The 19,830-nt window shown below is 32.7% G+C and overlaps 2 protein-coding genes across 3 annotated transcripts; both read left to right on the plus strand.

The window, feature by feature from the left end:
* The first annotated feature begins 5,455 nt into the window (after positions 1-5,455).
* LOC142624079 (uncharacterized) lies at positions 5,456-9,417 on the plus strand. Its single transcript, XM_075797578.1, has 4 exons — positions 5,456-6,168; positions 8,548-8,637; positions 8,753-8,820; positions 9,035-9,417. The coding sequence occupies exons 1-4, from the start codon at positions 5,539-5,541 to the stop codon at positions 9,168-9,170; spliced, it is 924 nt and encodes a 307-aa protein (XP_075653693.1). The 5' UTR covers positions 5,456-5,538; the 3' UTR covers positions 9,171-9,417.
* A 2,520-nt stretch (positions 9,418-11,937) lies between these two features.
* Positions 11,938-15,155, plus strand: LOC142623562 (uncharacterized). Of its 2 annotated transcripts, XM_075796998.1 has the most exons (4): positions 11,938-12,678; positions 14,297-14,386; positions 14,471-14,538; positions 14,866-15,155. In XM_075796998.1, exons 1-4 carry the CDS (start codon positions 12,025-12,027, stop codon positions 14,999-15,001), a joined length of 948 nt encoding a protein of 315 aa, XP_075653113.1. In that variant the 5' UTR covers positions 11,938-12,024; the 3' UTR covers positions 15,002-15,155. The 2 variants fall into 2 exon arrangements, with proteins under 2 accessions (XP_075653113.1, XP_075653114.1); XM_075796999.1 differs by lacking the exon at positions 14,471-14,538.
* The last annotated feature ends 4,675 nt before the right edge of the window (positions 15,156-19,830 follow it).

Here is a 19,830-nt window from a genome sequence, read left to right on the forward strand (position 1 = left end):
AAGTACCCATGACCAATGATATGCAACAAATTATGAAATGCAACATGTTATGTTAGTTTTTCTAGATCTATGGCTAAATATTATTCAAAGACCTCAGATCTATATACTTCTCTATCTAAAGAATCAAATCTGATTTTTAATGTAAAAACAATGTTTTGAGTATGCAAACCTAATGTTAATTATAAATAAAAATGAGTTTTATTGACAAAATGGAGATTTGATTCTAATGAATTTTGGTAAGAAAAATTTAGATCTAATTTGGATATGAAAGAGTAGATTTTTAATGAGACAACTTCAAATCTGATTTTAGATATGAAAAAGATGAATTTTTAGTGAGAAGATTTTAATTTGATTTTAAGATGTAGAAAAAAATTATTTTTATTGAGAAAATTTCAGATTTGATTTTTGCATATATAAAAGAATGGTTTTCAAAGAAAGGATTTTAGATCTGATTTTTTGTATATGAAAAGAATGAGTTTTGAAAAAGAATTTCAAATTTGATTTTTTGTATATGAAAAGAATTAGTTTTAAAGCAAGAATTTCAAATCTGTAGCATTTAATAACAAATAACCATAGAACTAAGATTATGTCATGACAACCCTAAATCTATATGTTCAAGCATGTGAATCAAACAATCATTATATTCTAATCATGGAATCAGGATTCAAAGAAAATCATACCAAAGGTAAATACTCCCATATTAACATGGAAAACATAGTTAAATACATGTGCTAATAGAGGTATAAACATTCAAACATGCATGTTTATAAAGAAGTAAAAGCAATACTTGCATCAATTACTCGAATGAATTTTACAAGGGGAATTGCTTTAGAAGTCAGAAAGAATGGATCTCTTTGAGTCCTAAAGAATTATTGCTTAACAGAAAAGAAAATCTTAAAGTTAGATTTCTAAAGTTTCTTTTACGTTAAGGAGAGAGGGGTGTTGAATTTTGGGTTTTCACTTCTATTTATAGAGGTGTGTTTGCTTAAAAAATAAGTTAGGGTTGCTTTAGAAGTTAGCAGACACGAATTGGGTCAGGTTTTATCCCTAAAAAATCGAATCTAATAGGTCTTGACCTGAACCAAACGTGTCTGGTTCAAATTTACAATTTGTGCCAATTAGCACTGTTGAAGTGCCGATCAGCACTTTTCAACTGTCGATTGGCACTTCAAAAGTGCCGATCAGCACTATTGAAGTGCTGATTGGCACTCCTGATTGCTTCACCCAGTTTCGTCCTTTTGCATGTTTTGGACTCTTTTTTTAACGTTTTTCTGAATTGAGAATTGTATTTGGACGTATTTTAGACTTGTAAACCTGATAAAATCCATCTTAAATTGATAATTAAATATTTAAAAATAATTACCTCAAAGATAATTATCCTAAAAACTTAATTACCAATCCGATTTTATTATTATTGGATTATTCCTTATGCAACCAAACTTATTTTAATTAAAATAAACTACCAATCACAGGAATTCATTTAATTAATTTTAATTGTCGATCAATCAAAATTAATTTTAATTAATTATGTGTACGTGATTAGTTTCACCCAAATGAACGCATGTAGGTGAAAACTTGATCTTGTGATATCTTTCAATCAGACGATCCGATTTGGGAATTGAGCACATCGTCGCGATCGCTAGAAACTCAAAATCATTTTTATGATATGTGATGAATTATTTGATGCATGAAATGTAACCATGATTTTTGGGTATTCAGAATGATTATTTTGGTCATCTTCTAAGGTTAATTTATGGGTGCAAAATTAAGTGTCTTCAATTGTGTGGGGTAAAAGCTATTGAATAAATGTTTGGGCTTTGTGCCTGATCGGTTAGTACCAGTCTGTTTTAATTAGGGCCTTTAGGCCCACAAGTCAATCCGCACTATAGTAGTCTGATGAGTTGTCCGAGGAGGAGTGTCTCCTCGAACAGGTTCAGCAATGACCCTGAAACTTGCTAAATGGGTTAGAGGCAGAACTCTGGAAGAATTGGTGGGTAAGAAGGTGATCCAAGCACCCTTTAGAAGCAGAGACACGTAAGAAATATCTAAGGAAAAAGCTGCTACCACCACATTAAAGGTCCTGCATCTACCTCCCTGGCCGCATTAATGAGGAAATGACCTCTGAACAGTAGGATGCAGCCTCCCTGCTATTATTTGAAGACTTCAAGAAGGTGGTGGATGGGACAAGTATCCAAGGGGAAGATTTGTATGACACGTGGATGAACCAGTGAAGAAGAAGTATATAAAGAAACGAGAGAGGAAAGAGAAAGGGAGGACCGACACTTTCTGTTGAGAGAAAACAGGAACTAAGAATTGTAAACTTTGGCATAGAAGGAGAATATATATACAAATCGTCCTCGGCTTACGTTCGAGGAGGTATCTTTGTCATATTCATTTACCATTGCACAGATAGTGACACTCTAGCCTGTTAATCAAGCTTCCAACATCCTGAACCTAGATTTCAAATCCATACTCTACAAATTTTATTGTATAAGGCTCATTGGGCCTGAGCCCAACACTTATTTTTGGATCCGGGTACAATTGTGCACCTACAACAATGTTAATAAAATAAAAATAAAAATATTAATAATGTGTTAATTTTTATAAGATGTTATTATTTTAATTTTAATTGATAATAAGAATTTTTTTTTTTTTTTTATGATTGTAAGGAAATTGTTTCTTATATTATGCAATAGGGTATGAGAGTAATTGTATTCAAATTACATTTTCTATCCCCTAATTTTTATTCTCAACTAAACAAATGAGTTTTCCATTCCTTCACTTTTTCACCCCTCCAACCAAATACAAATGAGGGAAACTAAAATTTTTTCTATTTTCCTACTATGATGCCTAGACCCAGTAGTACTTCCTTTAGGGATGGAGAATTTGGGCTCCAAATTTATTTGTTGTTGGGTTTCCTTATGCTCCTACTAGATGTTGCCTCAAACACTGCCTTGACAGCTCAACCTTCTCACCTTCTTTGTCACAAGCCCTTCACTAACCCTCTTTGATTTCTCCTATCTCTCTACTTTCTTCTCTCGTTATCTTTCACCCCTCTTTGTGTTTGCCAACCCCCTTCCCACTCATCCTATCTTCCCTTTTATAGTCTCCCCTTAGTGGGGATCCAAATCATTACTTTTGCATCAATTCCCACACAATTCCACTTATGCCAGAATCCTAAGAAAATTGATTCCTTATGAGGATTCTCTTGAAACTTGCACCTGATGTCGAATAGTGATTGGCAGCGGATTTTCCCAATGCACTAACTGTGCTCGGGGGACCGAACTGAGTCCTGACTGTTCCCTCATTGGCTATCCTTGGCCTACTAGTAGGTATTAGGCATAACCCGGCCCAAATATGATAGGCATCCCCTGAGTGTCGATCCTATACCCTTGTAATTTTTTCATAGGGCTGGGCCTACCCCAATAGTGCTAGATCAGTCTCAGTTACCTTGGCCAGTCTTGATTACCTGGGCTAGTCTTGGTTACCAACTCCAGGTCCTTGCACCTACTTTTCTATCATTCCACTTTTCCATCTCTCCAATCAAATGAACCCTTAATTAAGGTCGTTTTCATTGAAGATCAACTCAATTAATTCTTCATCACTGCCATTGCTGATAGTGGTTCAGTTTTCCTCTTTGTCCTCGCTTTCTCATTTCACTCTCTCTTTCTTGTAATTGAATCTGATCGAGATGGGTTTTTTTTTTTGGGGGGTTTTTGACAAATTTAAAAAAACTTGTAAAAGAGGTAGAGTCAAGTTGGTGTGATTTGTTGTTGGGCACGAGATGGGATTTTCTCAATTGGTGATGGATTGAGTATATATTTTTGTGGATCTGGGTTCAATACAAAAAATAGGATCTATTGCAGCAGTTTAAAACCACAGCTAAAAACACTAAAATCACTTCTAAAGGCTCATATGGCTTGTTGTAGCAACTCAAACCATCACAAGAAAAGTGTCGCATGAGTATCTTATTGCGCGAGGCTAATGAAAATTGCCACAATAGAACATACGACACATACAAGGTCGCACCATGTTTCCCTAATGATCAAGAGGGCTACTGCATTTATGCATTGTATAAACGTAGCAAGAGGGAAAAATATAATGTACTAATCGTTTAAATAAATATAATATACATTTTTTTTTTAATATTCTAGGGGCCATCTTTCTTTTTTCCTTTATTTTATCTTAGGGAAATGTTAATAGATGCCTTTAGGGTTATGGTTAATAATCTATTTAAAAAAAGTTTTTATGAAAAAAAAAATTAATGTTTTGACATTTTTTTCATTTCTCATAAAAGTAATGTCATAACTTTTCTAAAATAGATTGTTAACCATTACCCGATCACCCATTATCATAACCCTTCAGTTGAAGCATGGGGCTAATCAGCTCTGGTAGTTATACTTATAAATATAGGTACGGAAAATTATAGAATACTCTCAGAGTATTATAAATGTGTACTTCCCTTTCTCACATGAATTGTAGGTCTCACTATAAATTTAATTAGTGAAACCCACAATTACATGAGAAGAGAAAATATGTATCTATAATACTCTGAAAGTACTCAACAATTACCGTACAGGTACTAGATAGTATTAATTCTAGATTTGAAATTTCAAGGAAGAAAATATCAAACAGAGTACTTCTAATTAATATTATTTTTCTTATTTAATGTATACACCATCTTCAAACTTTCAACAACCCCCACCAACCCCTCTTTAATTTGCATCTTTGTCTTGAAGGTAAGGAAAATGCTGAAAGATATTTTATCAGTTAAATTTAGCTATAAAATTGGTTATAATATAAGTTTACAATTTCAATATCATTAATATTACTATATATTTTTTACTTATTTTTAAACAATTTATTAATAACATATTTCAAATTTTTAATTTTTTAAAAATTTTACAAATATGAAAAATATAAGTAGAAAATGTAATCAAATTATGGATCTATCAAAATTCACCTCCAAAAAGAAGATATTGTGTAAAGTTGTAGTCTCATGTTATAACCAATTTTATAGCTGAACTTTACCTTATTAATTTTAGTCAAGAATAGCTCTTACCAGATCTATTTAGATATCATTTATTTTACTAAAAATTAAAAATATTATAGCAAAATGTGAACAGCAACGCTTTTCTTCATATGCTGGCTGAAATGTGAACGGCAATGTGAATCCCGGTTTTAAAACGCAAAAAGCTGCAAACGCCTTAGGACAAACGTACACTTAGGATGTGTGTCTCACAAGCAGCGCATGTGTGTGGCTTACAAGCCGCCCATGTGTAACACAGAGAGATATTTAACATGTTTAAATTATTTCTTTTTGATTGGAAAAGATATTTAACAACGTTTAAATTATTCTTCGGAGCCTTATATTCTAAAATTTGTCCTCCCAAAAATGAAATAATAATAGAATTTGTCTTATTCCTAATATCCCAATTTATTCTTACTTTAAATCTCAAGCTTTTTTCTTGATCAGGTTATCAACACAGAGATAAGAAAACAGAGACACTTAAAACTGTGAAAGAAAAAGAACTTGACATGGTGAACTTTGTGGCTGCACTGAGGCCCATGGTGCGTTGGCTAATGAAGATTGCAGGTATGCAACCCTACACAGTGGAGATCGAACCAGGCACGGTCATGAACTTCTGGGTCCCCCTAGAGACCCTGAAGAAGAAACCCAGTATAAAGGGTGACAAGCCCGCGGTGGTCCTGGTCCACGGCTTCTTCTCTGACGGCATAATGACTTGGCTGTTCCAGGCCTTTGCTCTAACCAAACAATACTCAGTTTATATACCGGACCTCCTCTTCTTTGGTGGCTCTATCACCGACAAAACCGACAGGTCACCGAGTTTCCAAGCGGAGTGTTTAGTTGCGGGGTTAAGGAAGCTCGGGGTGGAAAGGTGCACTGTGGTTGGGTTTAGCTATGGTGGGACGGTGGCGTTTAAAATGGCTGAGCTGTATGCAGACTTGGTTGAGGCCGTGGTGGTGTCCGGTTCGGTCATAGAGATGACTGACTCCATCAATGAAACAATGCTGCAAAACCTTGGGTATTCTTCTGTTTCGGAGATGTTGTTGCCTACTTCTGCTAAGGCTTTGAGAATGATTATCTCTATTGCTTCACACAAAAAGCTGTGGTTGCCGGATCGCTTTTACATAGACTTCCTTGAGGTTTGCTTGCACCCTTACTGTTAGTAAAATATCTCTTTAATTAAAGCTAAGATCGAGCAAGGCTATAATCTTTGGTAGAGAGGAAAAAAACATTGAAGTATAGAATTTTTGTAGAGGAATTTACTTCTAAAGTTCGAAAAATAATATTAATTGGTGTTATCAGGAGTGTAGAAAAATAATTTTAGTGATAAATTTAAATCAAAATTAATTACAACTAATCACTTATGATTTGTTGTGAAAATGTTATATACGTAACACTTTTCTTTATAAAAAATAGGGTAAACTACATATTTAGTCCCTAGCCTTTACACCATATTTCAATTTGGTCCTTAACCTTTCAATTGTGTCAATTTGGTCCTTAATCTTTTAGTGTTGTGTCAATTTAGTCTTTACCATTATATATTAGATGAAAATTTCTTACATAGAAAACAGCCAAAATAAAATTTTAGTTTATTGTCACATCAACATAAACTAATTTTTTATTTTGGTCATTAGATACGTCATTAATTTTCATCCAAAAGATAACTGTAGAGATTAAATTGACACAGTATTGAAAGGTTAGGGACCAAATTGACACAATTAAAAGGTTAGGGATCAAATTGAAATATGATGTATAAAATAGCGACCAAATACGTAATTTGTCCTAAAAAATACTATGTTTACAACATTTTTTAAACATTTTTATAACAAATTCAATGTGATAATTTGTTATGGGTTGTTATTATTGGGTAGAAAAGTAATTTTGTGGTAGGATGAAATTAGAACTAATAATAACTAACTGTCTATGATTTGTTGTGAAAATATATTAAAATGTTACGTGAATAATTTTTTTTTTGATACATACGTAACACCTTTCTATATTTATGTATTTATAAAAGTTCAATTTAATACTACGTGGGACTAACAGATTTTTCTACTTTAAACGACTTTAATTAAGTATTTTGTTAGTCAAATTCCCATTTTTGTAAGTCAAAATCCCATTTACTTTATAGATGGTTTTGGGCAAGTGAGGACATGGTGTTAATCTTAATCTTGGTTTTTGTCACTGTTTAATGCTTGTGTTTTTGTTAGATGGTAACTTAATGAAAGGTTTTAAGTTTGGTTGGGTAAAACTCGAACTTGTCAGACAAGACCTATTACCGCGTCTAGTAATTGCACACAATGGCTCTCAACAGTGCCGCCTTGGTGCCCAAACTTAATTTGCATCTATTAAAATTAAACAGTTGTATGTAATTCAGTTAGTAAAAATGTAAAATATCTAGTCACTTCTAATCTATATATATATATATATATATATATATATATATATATATATATATATATATATATATAATAATAGGTAAAACAGAGAGAAAATTTAATTAAATTTCAAATTGGAGTTTAATTAAAGTTTAATTTTATGTCATGTGTCTCATCTAATCTCAAATTTAGAATTTTATGCCAAGTGAGTTAATTTAGTGTAAAAATTGAATTTCAATTAGAGTTTAGTTTTGCACCACGTGTCTCATCTAATCTAAATTTTTAAATTTTTGTGCCAAATTAGTTAATTTAGTGTAGAAAACGATAAGTGCAATATAATAAACCATAAGAATATAATTATATAACTAAAAAAAATTCAAATTTATAAGTCATCTATAAATATATATATATTAATAGGTAAAGTTTAGAGAAAATTGAATTAGGATTTAAAATTATAATCCAATTTTACGTCATATGTCCAAATTTATGTGGGAATTACACCATAATTATCAACTTAAACTTATGCCATGTGTCTAATTAAGTTTTTTAATCTTTGTGTCAAGTGAGTTAATGAGTGCAAAATACTAAGAATCTAATATTAATGAACTATAAAATATATAAATAGAACTCATATATGCTCAATAAAAATCACCACATGTTTCTCAAAAAATAAATAAAATAAAAATCATCACATAACAAAAATCATTACACGTTCTATCTTATTAAAAATTAGAAAAAAGAAAGAAAGATCATAAGTAGTATTAAATTTAGGTAAAAATTTTAATATGTGACTAATCACGTTTACTTTAAAAATATAATTTGACTAATTATTTATATTTTATGATAAAAATTGTGTTTAATTTTAAATATATCTATATGTATCCATTAATGCATGTGTTACATGCTTTAAAAAAATTAATTTGACTAATTATATATATTTTTATAATAAAAATTTTGCTTAATTTTAATTGCATCTATGCGTTTGCATGGAGTTACATGCTAGTGCAATATAATAATCTAAGCATTATATGCTCTAATAGCTGAAAGATGATCTTTCAACAACACATTTTAATTGACATTAACATTATTCATAATAATCCCTGTGGCCGGTACTAACTGGTTTCTTAGAGCAAATTATAGGTGATGTACACCAACAGGAAGGAAAGAGGTGAACTCCTAGAAGCTTTGGTCATCAGCGACAAGGATTTCACGGTTCCCAATTTCCCACAGGTAATCCACATTCCGTTGTATCTTGCAAAGTTTATTTATGTACTGAGATTCTGTCAATTTCTTTCTCAGAAAAATGATAGCCATGTGGCATTTTTTTTTTTTCATATTTTTGCAGATGATACATCTCTTATGGGGTGAGAATGATCGGATTTTGAAGCTAGAAATTGCCCAAAACTTGAAAAGGTAGGTCTGGTAACTCCTGTCCAATGGGCCAGGAGGAACCAAACTTGGACCATTTAAATAGCAGGCCTTTTGGTACACCTTTTAATTACCCCAAATAATAGGTCAATTTACATATATAAGCTATGGACCCTATTGTGACCACCATATATAGAAGTACTAGTTTATAGCCTTAAATTTGAGCATACTAAAATGATTTTAAATACTGTGATTACAGGCAACTAGGAGAAAATGCCTCATTCCAAGGGATAAATAAGGCCGGTCACTTAGTTCATCTTGAACGTCCTTGTGTTTACAGCAGGTGTCTGAAGCAGTTCCTTGCCTCCTTGCACGGAGATAAAGCCCAGAAATGACATTCTTACATTATATTCACATCATTCGCACTCTAGATCTGTGCCCTGCTTAGTGTTAAGTTCAATGGAGAACAATATAATTTAACATCTAAATATGTGAAGCTGAAATTGTATCGTTAGAATTTTTAGTATTGGCAATTTCCTTGACAAATTTGAATGTAATTTGGGTCATAAACCTTCATTGGATTCATATGGTCTAACCTTTGTCTTGTAATGTGATAATTTCAGGTCTTTGACGTTGTTCATTTTCTTGGTTATATTTGATTTTTGTTATCATTTAAAAAAAAAAAAGTTATGGTATGCCTGAAGAGAGTGAAGTGATTATTTTAAAGGTTAGATCAATTTAAGGTTAAGTTTTTGTCTCGAGATTTTTATTTTATTTTTTTTATTGTAAATAATTTAACCTTTTAAATTTTTTGAAAATAAGCCAGCTTTTAACTTTTATGTTACATATTTGACCAAAAAAGTTATTGAATATATATGATAAACAATATATAAATAAGCCAACTTAAATTATTAGATACCAAATGGACATAAGGTGCTCTGTAACTTATTACTAATTAGTGTATAATCACTACATATGTATGAATACATTTTAAAACAATTACAATTACACATCTATAAAAGTTCAAATTATACCTAATGTTAGAGTTAAAACTTACACATTTTTTATGCTATGAATGTCTAATTTCGATTTTTACATTCAATAATTCACTTACTATAAAGATTAAAAAATTAGATAAAACATGTGACGTAAAATTAAACTCCAATTGAAATCTAATTTAGAATCTAATTCGATTTAGACTCTATAATTTCTACACCTAACTTGTCATAAAAATTTAAAAATTAAATCCAACATATGGCACAAAATTCATTTTTAATTTAGAATCTAAATAGATTTTTTTTAGTTTGACCTTAGTAATTATGATTTGATTTGAGCTGACTCCGTTAATGTCGGCAGCGGACCAATGGTACGTGGGCCCTCAACAAAATTTTGAATTTAGGTGAACCTAAACAAGAGAAGAGTTTCTCAACAAAAAAAAAAAAAACAAGAGAAGCAACCTAACAGGCCAAGCCCACCAATCTTTTTTTGACCGACATAGGAGAGATCCCACGGAAGCAAGTGATTGCTTGGGCAACCTTTTCATCCGTCACCTTAATTTGATTTTATTTGATTTCTCTTTTTTAATTTTAGAACTGCCTTAATTTGATTTGGTCAAAAAAAAAAAACTAATTTTATGAGATAAACTGTGATCGGTGAATTTATATGAAAGTAATAAACAATTTGTTATAATTTCTTATATAAGATAATTGTAACAAAAATTGTAACTTTTTATGGGATGCTAATTAAAATTACTTAGGTCTAATATATGTGGTGCTAATTAAAATTACTTAGGTCTAATATACAACATCATCGGCTTGATTGACCGATTCCAAATGTTATCCTATACCTCCAAATCATCTAATATATAATAATGCTGATGTCATTTTAGAAGAGAAGCTGCCATTTTTTCACAAATTTTTATCCACTTTCCACCTAAAAGACGATGTTGAATTTAGTAGGCAGTGTAGTTGATCAAAACCAAACGACCTTGTACGTACGTGAATAGAAAGAAAAAAAACGAATAGTCATCATAATAATAATAAAATAAAAAGAACACCCACTTTGAGTAAACAAATCAAAACCCACAAGTAACTGAGTTTTTTCGTGCAAGAAATTATAAATTCAGCAAATTACATAGTGTAGTCCTAACTCGTAAACAATAACATATGTGCTGGCTCTCAGTTACCTACTTTATTATTATTATTATCGAAAATGAAAGCTTGTACCTTAATAGAGGCAGTATTAAATTATTAATTCTTTTTTGACTGAAGAAGGTAGAAATTTATTAATTCTTAATATGTGAGTTTGAGAAGTAAAAAAACAAATTAATCACTTTCTCTAATTAGTATTCTCTCCCTTATCTATAACTTATACATAAACAAAACATATTAACTTTTGGTTAACCTCTTCATATTATAAGTTAGAACACATAAATTTTGAAGACCTCATGTAATCATTATTGTTATATAAAATTTTGTTTTCACTTTCAATTTTTGTTGACACTTACACACACTAATTATAATTATATATATATATTTTATATGCTATTTAGAGTTACATATAAATAAAGGTTTTGAAAAGTATATAGATAATTATTGTAATTATCAAATTTTATAAAATGAAATAGAAAGAGAAGATCATAAAAGTATATAAAAGAGAAGATCATAAACAAACACATCCATAATGTATTCTTATCATAATTATCATATTCAAGAAAACATAAAAATCATATTTTGTGGTATGTTTGCCATGTTAATGAACAAACCGATATCCTCTCACTCCAATAATGCCTTTACCACAATTGAAGCCTTGGCCATCCCTTCAATACTAATATCCATTTTTTTCGTATAGGCATGAATAAAGATATGGATTAAAAACTGAAGTACAGAACATATAAAATAACTTTACCAACCAAACTGATAAAGACAACAATTAAAAAACAAAAGCAAAAACTAGAAAGATTACTATATAAAGAATTGAAACTTCTTATCAAAAAAAAAAAAAAAGAATTGAAACTTATACTATCATAGACTATTTTTTTGAAGCTGCCACAACATGGGTAATGTTGTTGCATTCAAATTTCCATTCCATAAAAAGCTAATATTAATTTCTGATAACAACCCTGCACCAAACCATCTCTAACCTCTTGCCTTTATATGTCACTCAATTACGCAAGAGAGAAAAGAAAACAATAAGACACTACCAAAAACTGTGAAAGACAGATCGAGAGAGCAAGCTAGCTAGGTAGACATGGTGAACCTTGTGGCTGCACAGAGACCCATGTTGCATGGGCTAATGAAGATGGCTGGTGTGCAACCCTACACTGTGGAGATCGAGCCAGGCACAGTCATGAGCTTCTGGGTCCCAGTAGAGACACTCAAGAAACCCAAAAAAAAGGGTGAAAAGCCTGAACCCCCAGCTAAACCAAACAAGCCTGTGGTGGTTCTAGTCCACGGGTTCGCCTCTGAGGGCATTGTGACATGGCAGTTCCAAGTCGGTGCTTTGTCCAAAAAATACTCAGTTTACATACCGGACCTCCTCTTCTTCGGTGGCTCTATCACTGACAAAACCGACAGGTCGCCGAGTTTCCAAGCGGAGTGTTTGGTTACGGGGTTAAGGAAGCTTGGGGTGGAGAGGTGCACTGTGGTTGGGTTTAGCTATGGTGGGATGGTAGCGTTCAAAATGGCTGAGCAGCACGCAGACTTGGTTGAGGCCATGGTGGTGTCTGGGTCAATCATAGCCATGACTGACTCAATCAGTCAAACCACGCTGCAAGGCCTTGGGTTCTCTTCTTCTTCGGAGCTGTTGTTGCCTACTTCTGTTAATGGTTTGAAAGCTCTTCTCTCTGTTGCTGCTCACAAAAAACTGTGGTTCCCAGATCGCCTTCACAAAGACTTCCTTGAGGTTTGGTTGCTTTCACCGTTTTTTTTATATGTATGGCAAATATAGCATGCAGTTCCATTACGTTTTGGCATTGTGTTATCTGCATTTTTAGTGGTAATCAATTCACATACTTTTTGTGAATGAACTACAATAATAATTAGGTTCAACCAGCATCCTTGCACAGCAATCTATTAACCACTTCAATTGGACCCGATATCATTTTCTAAACTATAAGTTCGTAATCAATTTAATTAGAATATTAGATATATTTAGAATAATTTTCAATTCTATATTAATGTATAGAATCTTCATAATTTGGAACTAAAAGTTTCAAGATTGTATTTCTTTCATAAAATAAAATAACATTTATTTCATTATTTTGTATAATTATCTAGAACTCAATTAATAAAAGAGCCATATATAATAGTCAAATATGTAGGAGAGTTTATTTTACAGTTTTGAACAAGAGCACCAAATCATTGTTTTGATTCTTTTATATAATTAATTAAATTTATTAAAGTAATAAAATGTTATTTTAGAAGAATATGAATTGAAAAAAAATTAAAGTTTTAAGTTGGATGTGTAGGATGCTCTTCATATAAAATGGATTCATTTGATGAGTTCAACCATTCAAGTTAAAAATTTAAAGATGTATCTAATGTTAGATCATTTAAATTTTTTAATAATATAGTATTTTGTACACTATTAGATTGAAATAAAATCTTAACCGTAAAATAAATTTTTTCTATTTGAAATGAAAAGTATCTTGTTACTTACTAATATAATGTTATCTATGACTTCTAATCTTTTTTAATGGATAAATGTTGATAAATGATTGGAGGTAAAAGCTATTGCTATAATTGACTAGGAATTCAAATGCATGCTGTGTTGACTTCGTTTCTTCATTTAAGTAAGTCTTGTTGGAAATGGGAAGCTCATTTTATTTTTTTGACAAAAAAGGAGGTCACATATTATTTTTATTAAAGGAGGTCACAAAAAAGGAGGCTCATTTCATTTTATTTTAAGTACTCTTTATTCAAATGAATATTATTAAATTTAAAGAGGTATGTGAAATTTATTTGAAAACTTTTGGGCTGGGGTTGGGGAGTGCATTTTAATAAAAGGGACTTCTTATGAATTGCCAAAGGGTATAGAATAAAATATAGAGACTTTGGAGCTCCCTGGTTTCCACGCGGTGCCATTGTTAATCTTCTCAATCACCACTTAGCAGTTTGAACTTTGAAGGAAGTTACTTCAAGTTAATGTGGAGCAAAAAATTTTCTTTAAAAAAAGTTATGTTTCTTATTATATTGGCAACGGCATTTGAATAGTGTATTTTTATCCATGGTTAATGAATAAATGTCACGTAAACTATAAAGTATGTATGACATAATAATAAAATCATGAACGAAATTAGAGTAAGCATCCAATTAGATGAAGACTCTAGAAGATAACATAACTTTTGGTGGAATACTAACCCTTGACATCAAATTGGAATACTAGATGAAATAAACATTAACATTCATATAAGCATTATAGGCAGTACTAGTGGCTCTTTCAATAACACATTTTCAATGGACATTAGCATTATTCACAATTCTTGTGGACGGTACTAACTGGAGTCCTAGAGCAATTATAGGTGATGTTCACCAACAGGAAGGAGAGAGGTGAACTCCTAGAAGGCTTAGTCATTAGCAACAAGGATACCAAGGTTCCCAATTTTCCACAGGTATTTTAGATCTAATGTTTATATGTACTTGCATTTTTTTTTTCTCCAGAAATTATAGTCTTGTACACTTGCATATTTCTGCAGAAGATACATCTCTTATGGGGTGAGAATGATCAGATTTTCAACTTGGACCTTGCCCAAAACATGAAAGGGTAGGTCTAATAACTCCTTATTGAGATCACGACACTAATTTGGGCTATTTAGATAGCAAACCTATTTGAGAAATTATTCACTCCTATGATATGAGTCATTCCTCCTCTCACAAGGGGTGTGGATCTTACTATTGGAAGAGTAAGGACGGAGGACTCTTATACAAGTGGATAAATTCTTGGCATTTTGTTGATGCATCTAATTACCCAATTAATAGGTCAATTTACATAAGCTATGGACCCTATTGTGGCCACCATAAGCTAGAGAAGTATTAATTTAAAGTCTTAAAGTTGATAGAACTAAAATGATTTTAAATAATGTGATCATAGGCAACTTGGAGAAAATGCATCATTTCAAGGCATATCTAAGGCTGGTCACTTGGTTCATCTCGAACGACCTTGCGTTTACAATCGGTGTTTGAAGCAATTCCTTGCCTCCTTGCACGAAAATAAAGCCCAAAAATGATAAATACCAATAGTAAGTTGACATTATTGTACTATGTGCCAAGCTCAGTGTTATTCAATGAAGAACAATATAGTTTTAAAGTGTTTAACATTTCAATAAGTGAAGCTAAGATTGTTTGAAGATTTGAATAAAATTTTGCTTTCATTTACTTTTATTATATCCGGCTCCATAATGCAACTGCTGAGAGACTATTGTCTATACATGATACCCTATAAATAACATACAAAATGGGTGGAGAGGAATTATGTAGATGATCTCTGCACCTGCATGTGACGCTTTTTGCATGGTATTGGCTTCAAAAAGATGAATACATGCTTGAGCAACAAAGTTCATCTAAACGACGACTGAATCTCTTTTAGAGTTTTTTCTTTGTGGTCCATTTGAATTAGAATAGACTAAAGTAGATTTGACCTAAATTAACCTATTTTAAGTTAGTTCTATTTTACCCCTCTTTCTTCTCCCCTCTATCCAAACGGACCCTTGGTTTTAGAAACCCAAAGTGACACAAAGACAACAGTAAAAGTAGAAACTAATGTGTAAATCGTGAAGGTACCTGTTGTAATGAATGAATCATATTAGTGAAAACATGACACACACATGCACATGCACATGCACACAAAAAAATGTATACCTCCACTATTCCAAGTCAAGAGTAAGTTTGCAGTCATTGTGATCGCCAAAGATGTTAGCCAATCTGCCAATGTTGCTATGCTGCCAGCAAGGTCCTTAATGTTCATGGGGAAGTATCTGAAATGTGCAAGTTGGGTGCCCAAAAAAATAATAATAATAAGCACTTCAAAGCAAAGTGATTCATTTCAATTTTTTTTTTATTCTAAAAGATATACAAATAGACATGTTATCTACAGGAAAATTCTGAGTTCATTAACCTCAATGAACATTTCAAACATTTAACTTTTGGCCACAAATATTTAAAACTTTTTTACCCTTCTGATGATAAAGAAAAATTAAAATATTGAGGCTCTAAGAATCTATATTTTGTAGTTTAAATTAGGGAGAATCTCCCTTGGCCCCAGGTCCTAGATAAATATACAAAGACCTCTCTTATACTTCTAAAATTAGAAGTATATATCCCAAGTAGAGTTGTCAGCTCAAGAGATACCATTGTTCTTGTCTTCATCCTCAATCCTTTACTCATCTCTATCACTGAACTCAAAAGTTCATCCAATAACCAACATCATCAAGAAAATCACCTTCACCATTTCTGGCACCTTCTACAAAACTGAAACCTTTACCTCTAATTGCAGAATTATAAACCCTACATCCAGCACAACAACCATTCCTCGTTCTTAACAATGGTAAGAAAGGTAAATAAAATTTCTGCAAATACAAGGGAGATCCTTGTATCATCAACTAACCGAGGGAAGAGGGAAGGTCAGTGTAATGTTTTCTTTATCTCATCAATGAACAAAGATATTCAACTCAACTCAACTAACCTCACTCATGCCAAAGCTCATAACCATAATTTAGTAACCAATGAATAACTAAGATAAAATATTGAGCTAATTTCAGCTATCCAGAGTATGACTAATATTAATCATCAGCACAAGTTGGCTTCCCACTATGTGTGCACAATCTGCAAGTTAGGGAAGTCTTCAAAAAGTTCCGGTGAGTACTGGCTCCAATAAAAATTTGACAATGGAGTTGTACATCAACTAACGCATAAAGTTCCACTATCAAACTTGTAATTTTTAGTTCCTTGGCCAATAGTAGCCCATCTCTAAAAGCCCACATTTCAGTCAAAACACTATAAAGATTCCCACAATTTCTAGCAAAATCTTTTATCCAATCTTGCTTTGTGTCCCTCAAGAGACCTCCTCCACCAAATTGCCTCGGATAGGGGTGTCCTTGCCACCCGTAGACCTACCCAACCCATCTCCACCCGATTCAACTGCTCCGTTGGTTAGCTGCAGGTCTTGACCTTCAAAAACCTGACTCTAACGGGTCAATTACGAGTCTCCTCCAAAACCTGAGCAAACCGGCCTGACCAAAAAGCAAAGCAAATCCAACGATTTTCTCCAATTTCGGCGACTTTTCAAGTTTGATTCGGCTGATTTTAGCAACCAAGATATACCAGATCTGACAGATATTCATCAAATCAAGCAAGTTTTCCACTAGATTTGGCGAGATCTCGCCAGATTTGACAAGATCTCATCGCTCCTTCATCTTTTTCGATGATTTTCAGCTTCACCTGAAACCGACTTCCACCAGAATCCTTACTCGAACCGACCAACCCGATACCCTTGAGGGTCAGTTGTGGGTTTGAAAGTTCCCCACCCAATCTGATCGGGTCGATTATGGGTTGGGCACAAACCCAACCCAAACCAACTTGTGTACAACCCCCTTGATTACCCAATGAAGAGTCATTGGCGTTTAGTTTCACCCATCCTCTTAGAAGGTAGGGGGTTTGCCAAGTAACTACCATCCATTGTTTTGTCGAGTTAGCCATACAAGCCAATACATTAATAGAAAAATATTTAGCAGCTTTCTTTGCATTGCTTATGGATGCTTTCATCAATAACCTTGATGTGAAAGATGATTGAATTCCTAAGTAATCACAAGTGCCATATACCCATTTAAACCACAATATTCCAATGTTATCCATGTTGACTGGACATGCTTTTAGAGGTAGAATTATATTGCAACCAATCCATAAGAAGTTCATCAAAAGACCTATAACATTCAGAGGGCACACCCAGCTTCTTCCAAAAAGAATTCACATGAGAGCTCTCTCGTAGGACATGGTTTAGAGACTCTAATTGAGTTTTTTTTTTTTTCTAATTTTAGATGCATGAATTTACTTGTAAATATAATTGACACAAAATTACAATATAAGTGGAACATGAAATTGCAATGCATTGAAAATCTAAATATATTTGATATCAAACATATGTTATGAGGGGAGATTACATTTTTCCACCCTAAAACTATATTGCATTTTTGCACTAACCCTATATATTATGAAAGTGCACAATCAACCCCCTAAACTCAGACTCATGTAACACCAATTAATTGGATGAACTCCATATCTCTTAAGAGTCCCATCTTCATCACCTAACCTTTCTTCACCTCCTATCTTCTAGATCTCAAAAACTCCATCCTCAAATTGTAAACTGACTGATGATGGTATTGGACTCAAGTAAATCAAAAGTTTTAAGGTCTCTTTGGAGGCAAAAGGTGAGACGTTAGAAATGAAGGCGGACGTGAAGCTTGTACTTGGTTTAATTTAAGAGTGTTGTAGGGTCCATTTCATTGGGTGGATTTTTGAGGGGATGGAAAAAAAAACGAGAGAAAAGGGGAGGAGAATGAAACTTATTGGGGTTTTTAGTTGGGTGGGTTTATGGAATGAAAATTGGTGGGCCGGGTGTTTTCTACTTGGATCCATCAAAATGTTTTCTCTCCAAATTGGGGAGAAACCTGAAGAGAAAACATGGATGCCAGCAAAAGACCAATTTTGCCCCTCTTCATTGTGTCTGTGCATTGAGTAACTTGAGTTACGTTTTCCTTCCCTTTTTTTTTTCTTCAACATTTTAACGTTTAATCAAATTGTTACTTTTTTTTTTCTTTTTTAATCAACAGTGGGGGTTCTTGGTGGCTTTCACTTCTAATTTTTTCTAAAAGGCACCTCTATATATATATATATATCAAATAACAAAGAAAAATAAAACAATAATATTAATGATATGTTAATTTTTATAAGGTGTTATTATTTTAATTTTAATTGATAATAAGGGTTTTTTTTAGATTGTAAGGAAATTATTTCTTGTATTATGCAATAGGGGCATGAGAGTAATTTTATATAAACTACATTTTCTATCCCTTCACTTTTCTTCTCAATCAAACAAATTAGTTTTTCATCCCCCCACTTTTTCACCCCTTCAACTAAACACAAATGAAGAAAATTAAAATCTTGTCTATTTATTCTACTTTTTTGTCCTTCCAATTTTTCATTTTTCCAACCAAACGAACCTTTAATGTCGTTTTTAATGAAGATCAACTCAATCAATTCTTCATCACCACTATTGCTGACAGTGGTTCAATTTTCCTTTCCGTCCTCACTTTCTCATTTCACTCTCTCTTTTTTGTGATTGTATCTGAGATGGGTTAGTTGTATTTGTTTTGGGTTTTTGACAAATTTGAAAAACTCGTGAAAGAGGCAAAAATGAGCTTGTGTGATTTGTTGTTGGGTTATTTACGATTTGTTTTCTATGAGTTGAGAAAAGATTTTCTGCGGTTTTATAAGGGATTTTTATTTTTAAGTTTTTTAGGTTTGTGAAAGTGGATTTTTGGGCTCGAGATGGGATTTTCTCAATTGGTGATGGATTGAGTATTTTTTGTGGATCTAGGCTCAACGCAAAAAATAAAATCTATTGCAGCAGTTTAAAACCGCCTCTAAAAACACTAAAATCACTTCTGAAGGCTCATATGGTTCGTTGTGGCAACTCAAATCATCACAGGGAAAGTGTCGCAGCAGGTTATTGCCAGCCGCCAGGCTAATGAAAATTGCCATAGTAGAACATACAACAAGGCAAGGTCCCACCATGTTTCCCTAATGATAAGGGAAAAATCACTTTTTTTATTTATAAAAATATTCTAGGGAGCCATCTTTCTCTTTCTAATTAATATTATTCCTCTTATTTAATGTATACACCACTATCTTCCAACTATCCAACCCCCCCAACCCTTCACTACCACCACAACCACAACACTCCCACCCACCCTTCTTTGGCCTCTTGTCTTTAAGGTAGATGCCTACATTTTTTTTAGCAACAAATTCTTTTAACTTTTCTTTTTTCATAATTTTAAGGCAA

Source organism: Castanea sativa, chromosome 2 (genome assembly GCF_040712315.1).
Source record: "Castanea sativa cultivar Marrone di Chiusa Pesio chromosome 2, ASM4071231v1".
Taxonomy (NCBI): domain Eukaryota; kingdom Viridiplantae; phylum Streptophyta; class Magnoliopsida; order Fagales; family Fagaceae; genus Castanea; species Castanea sativa.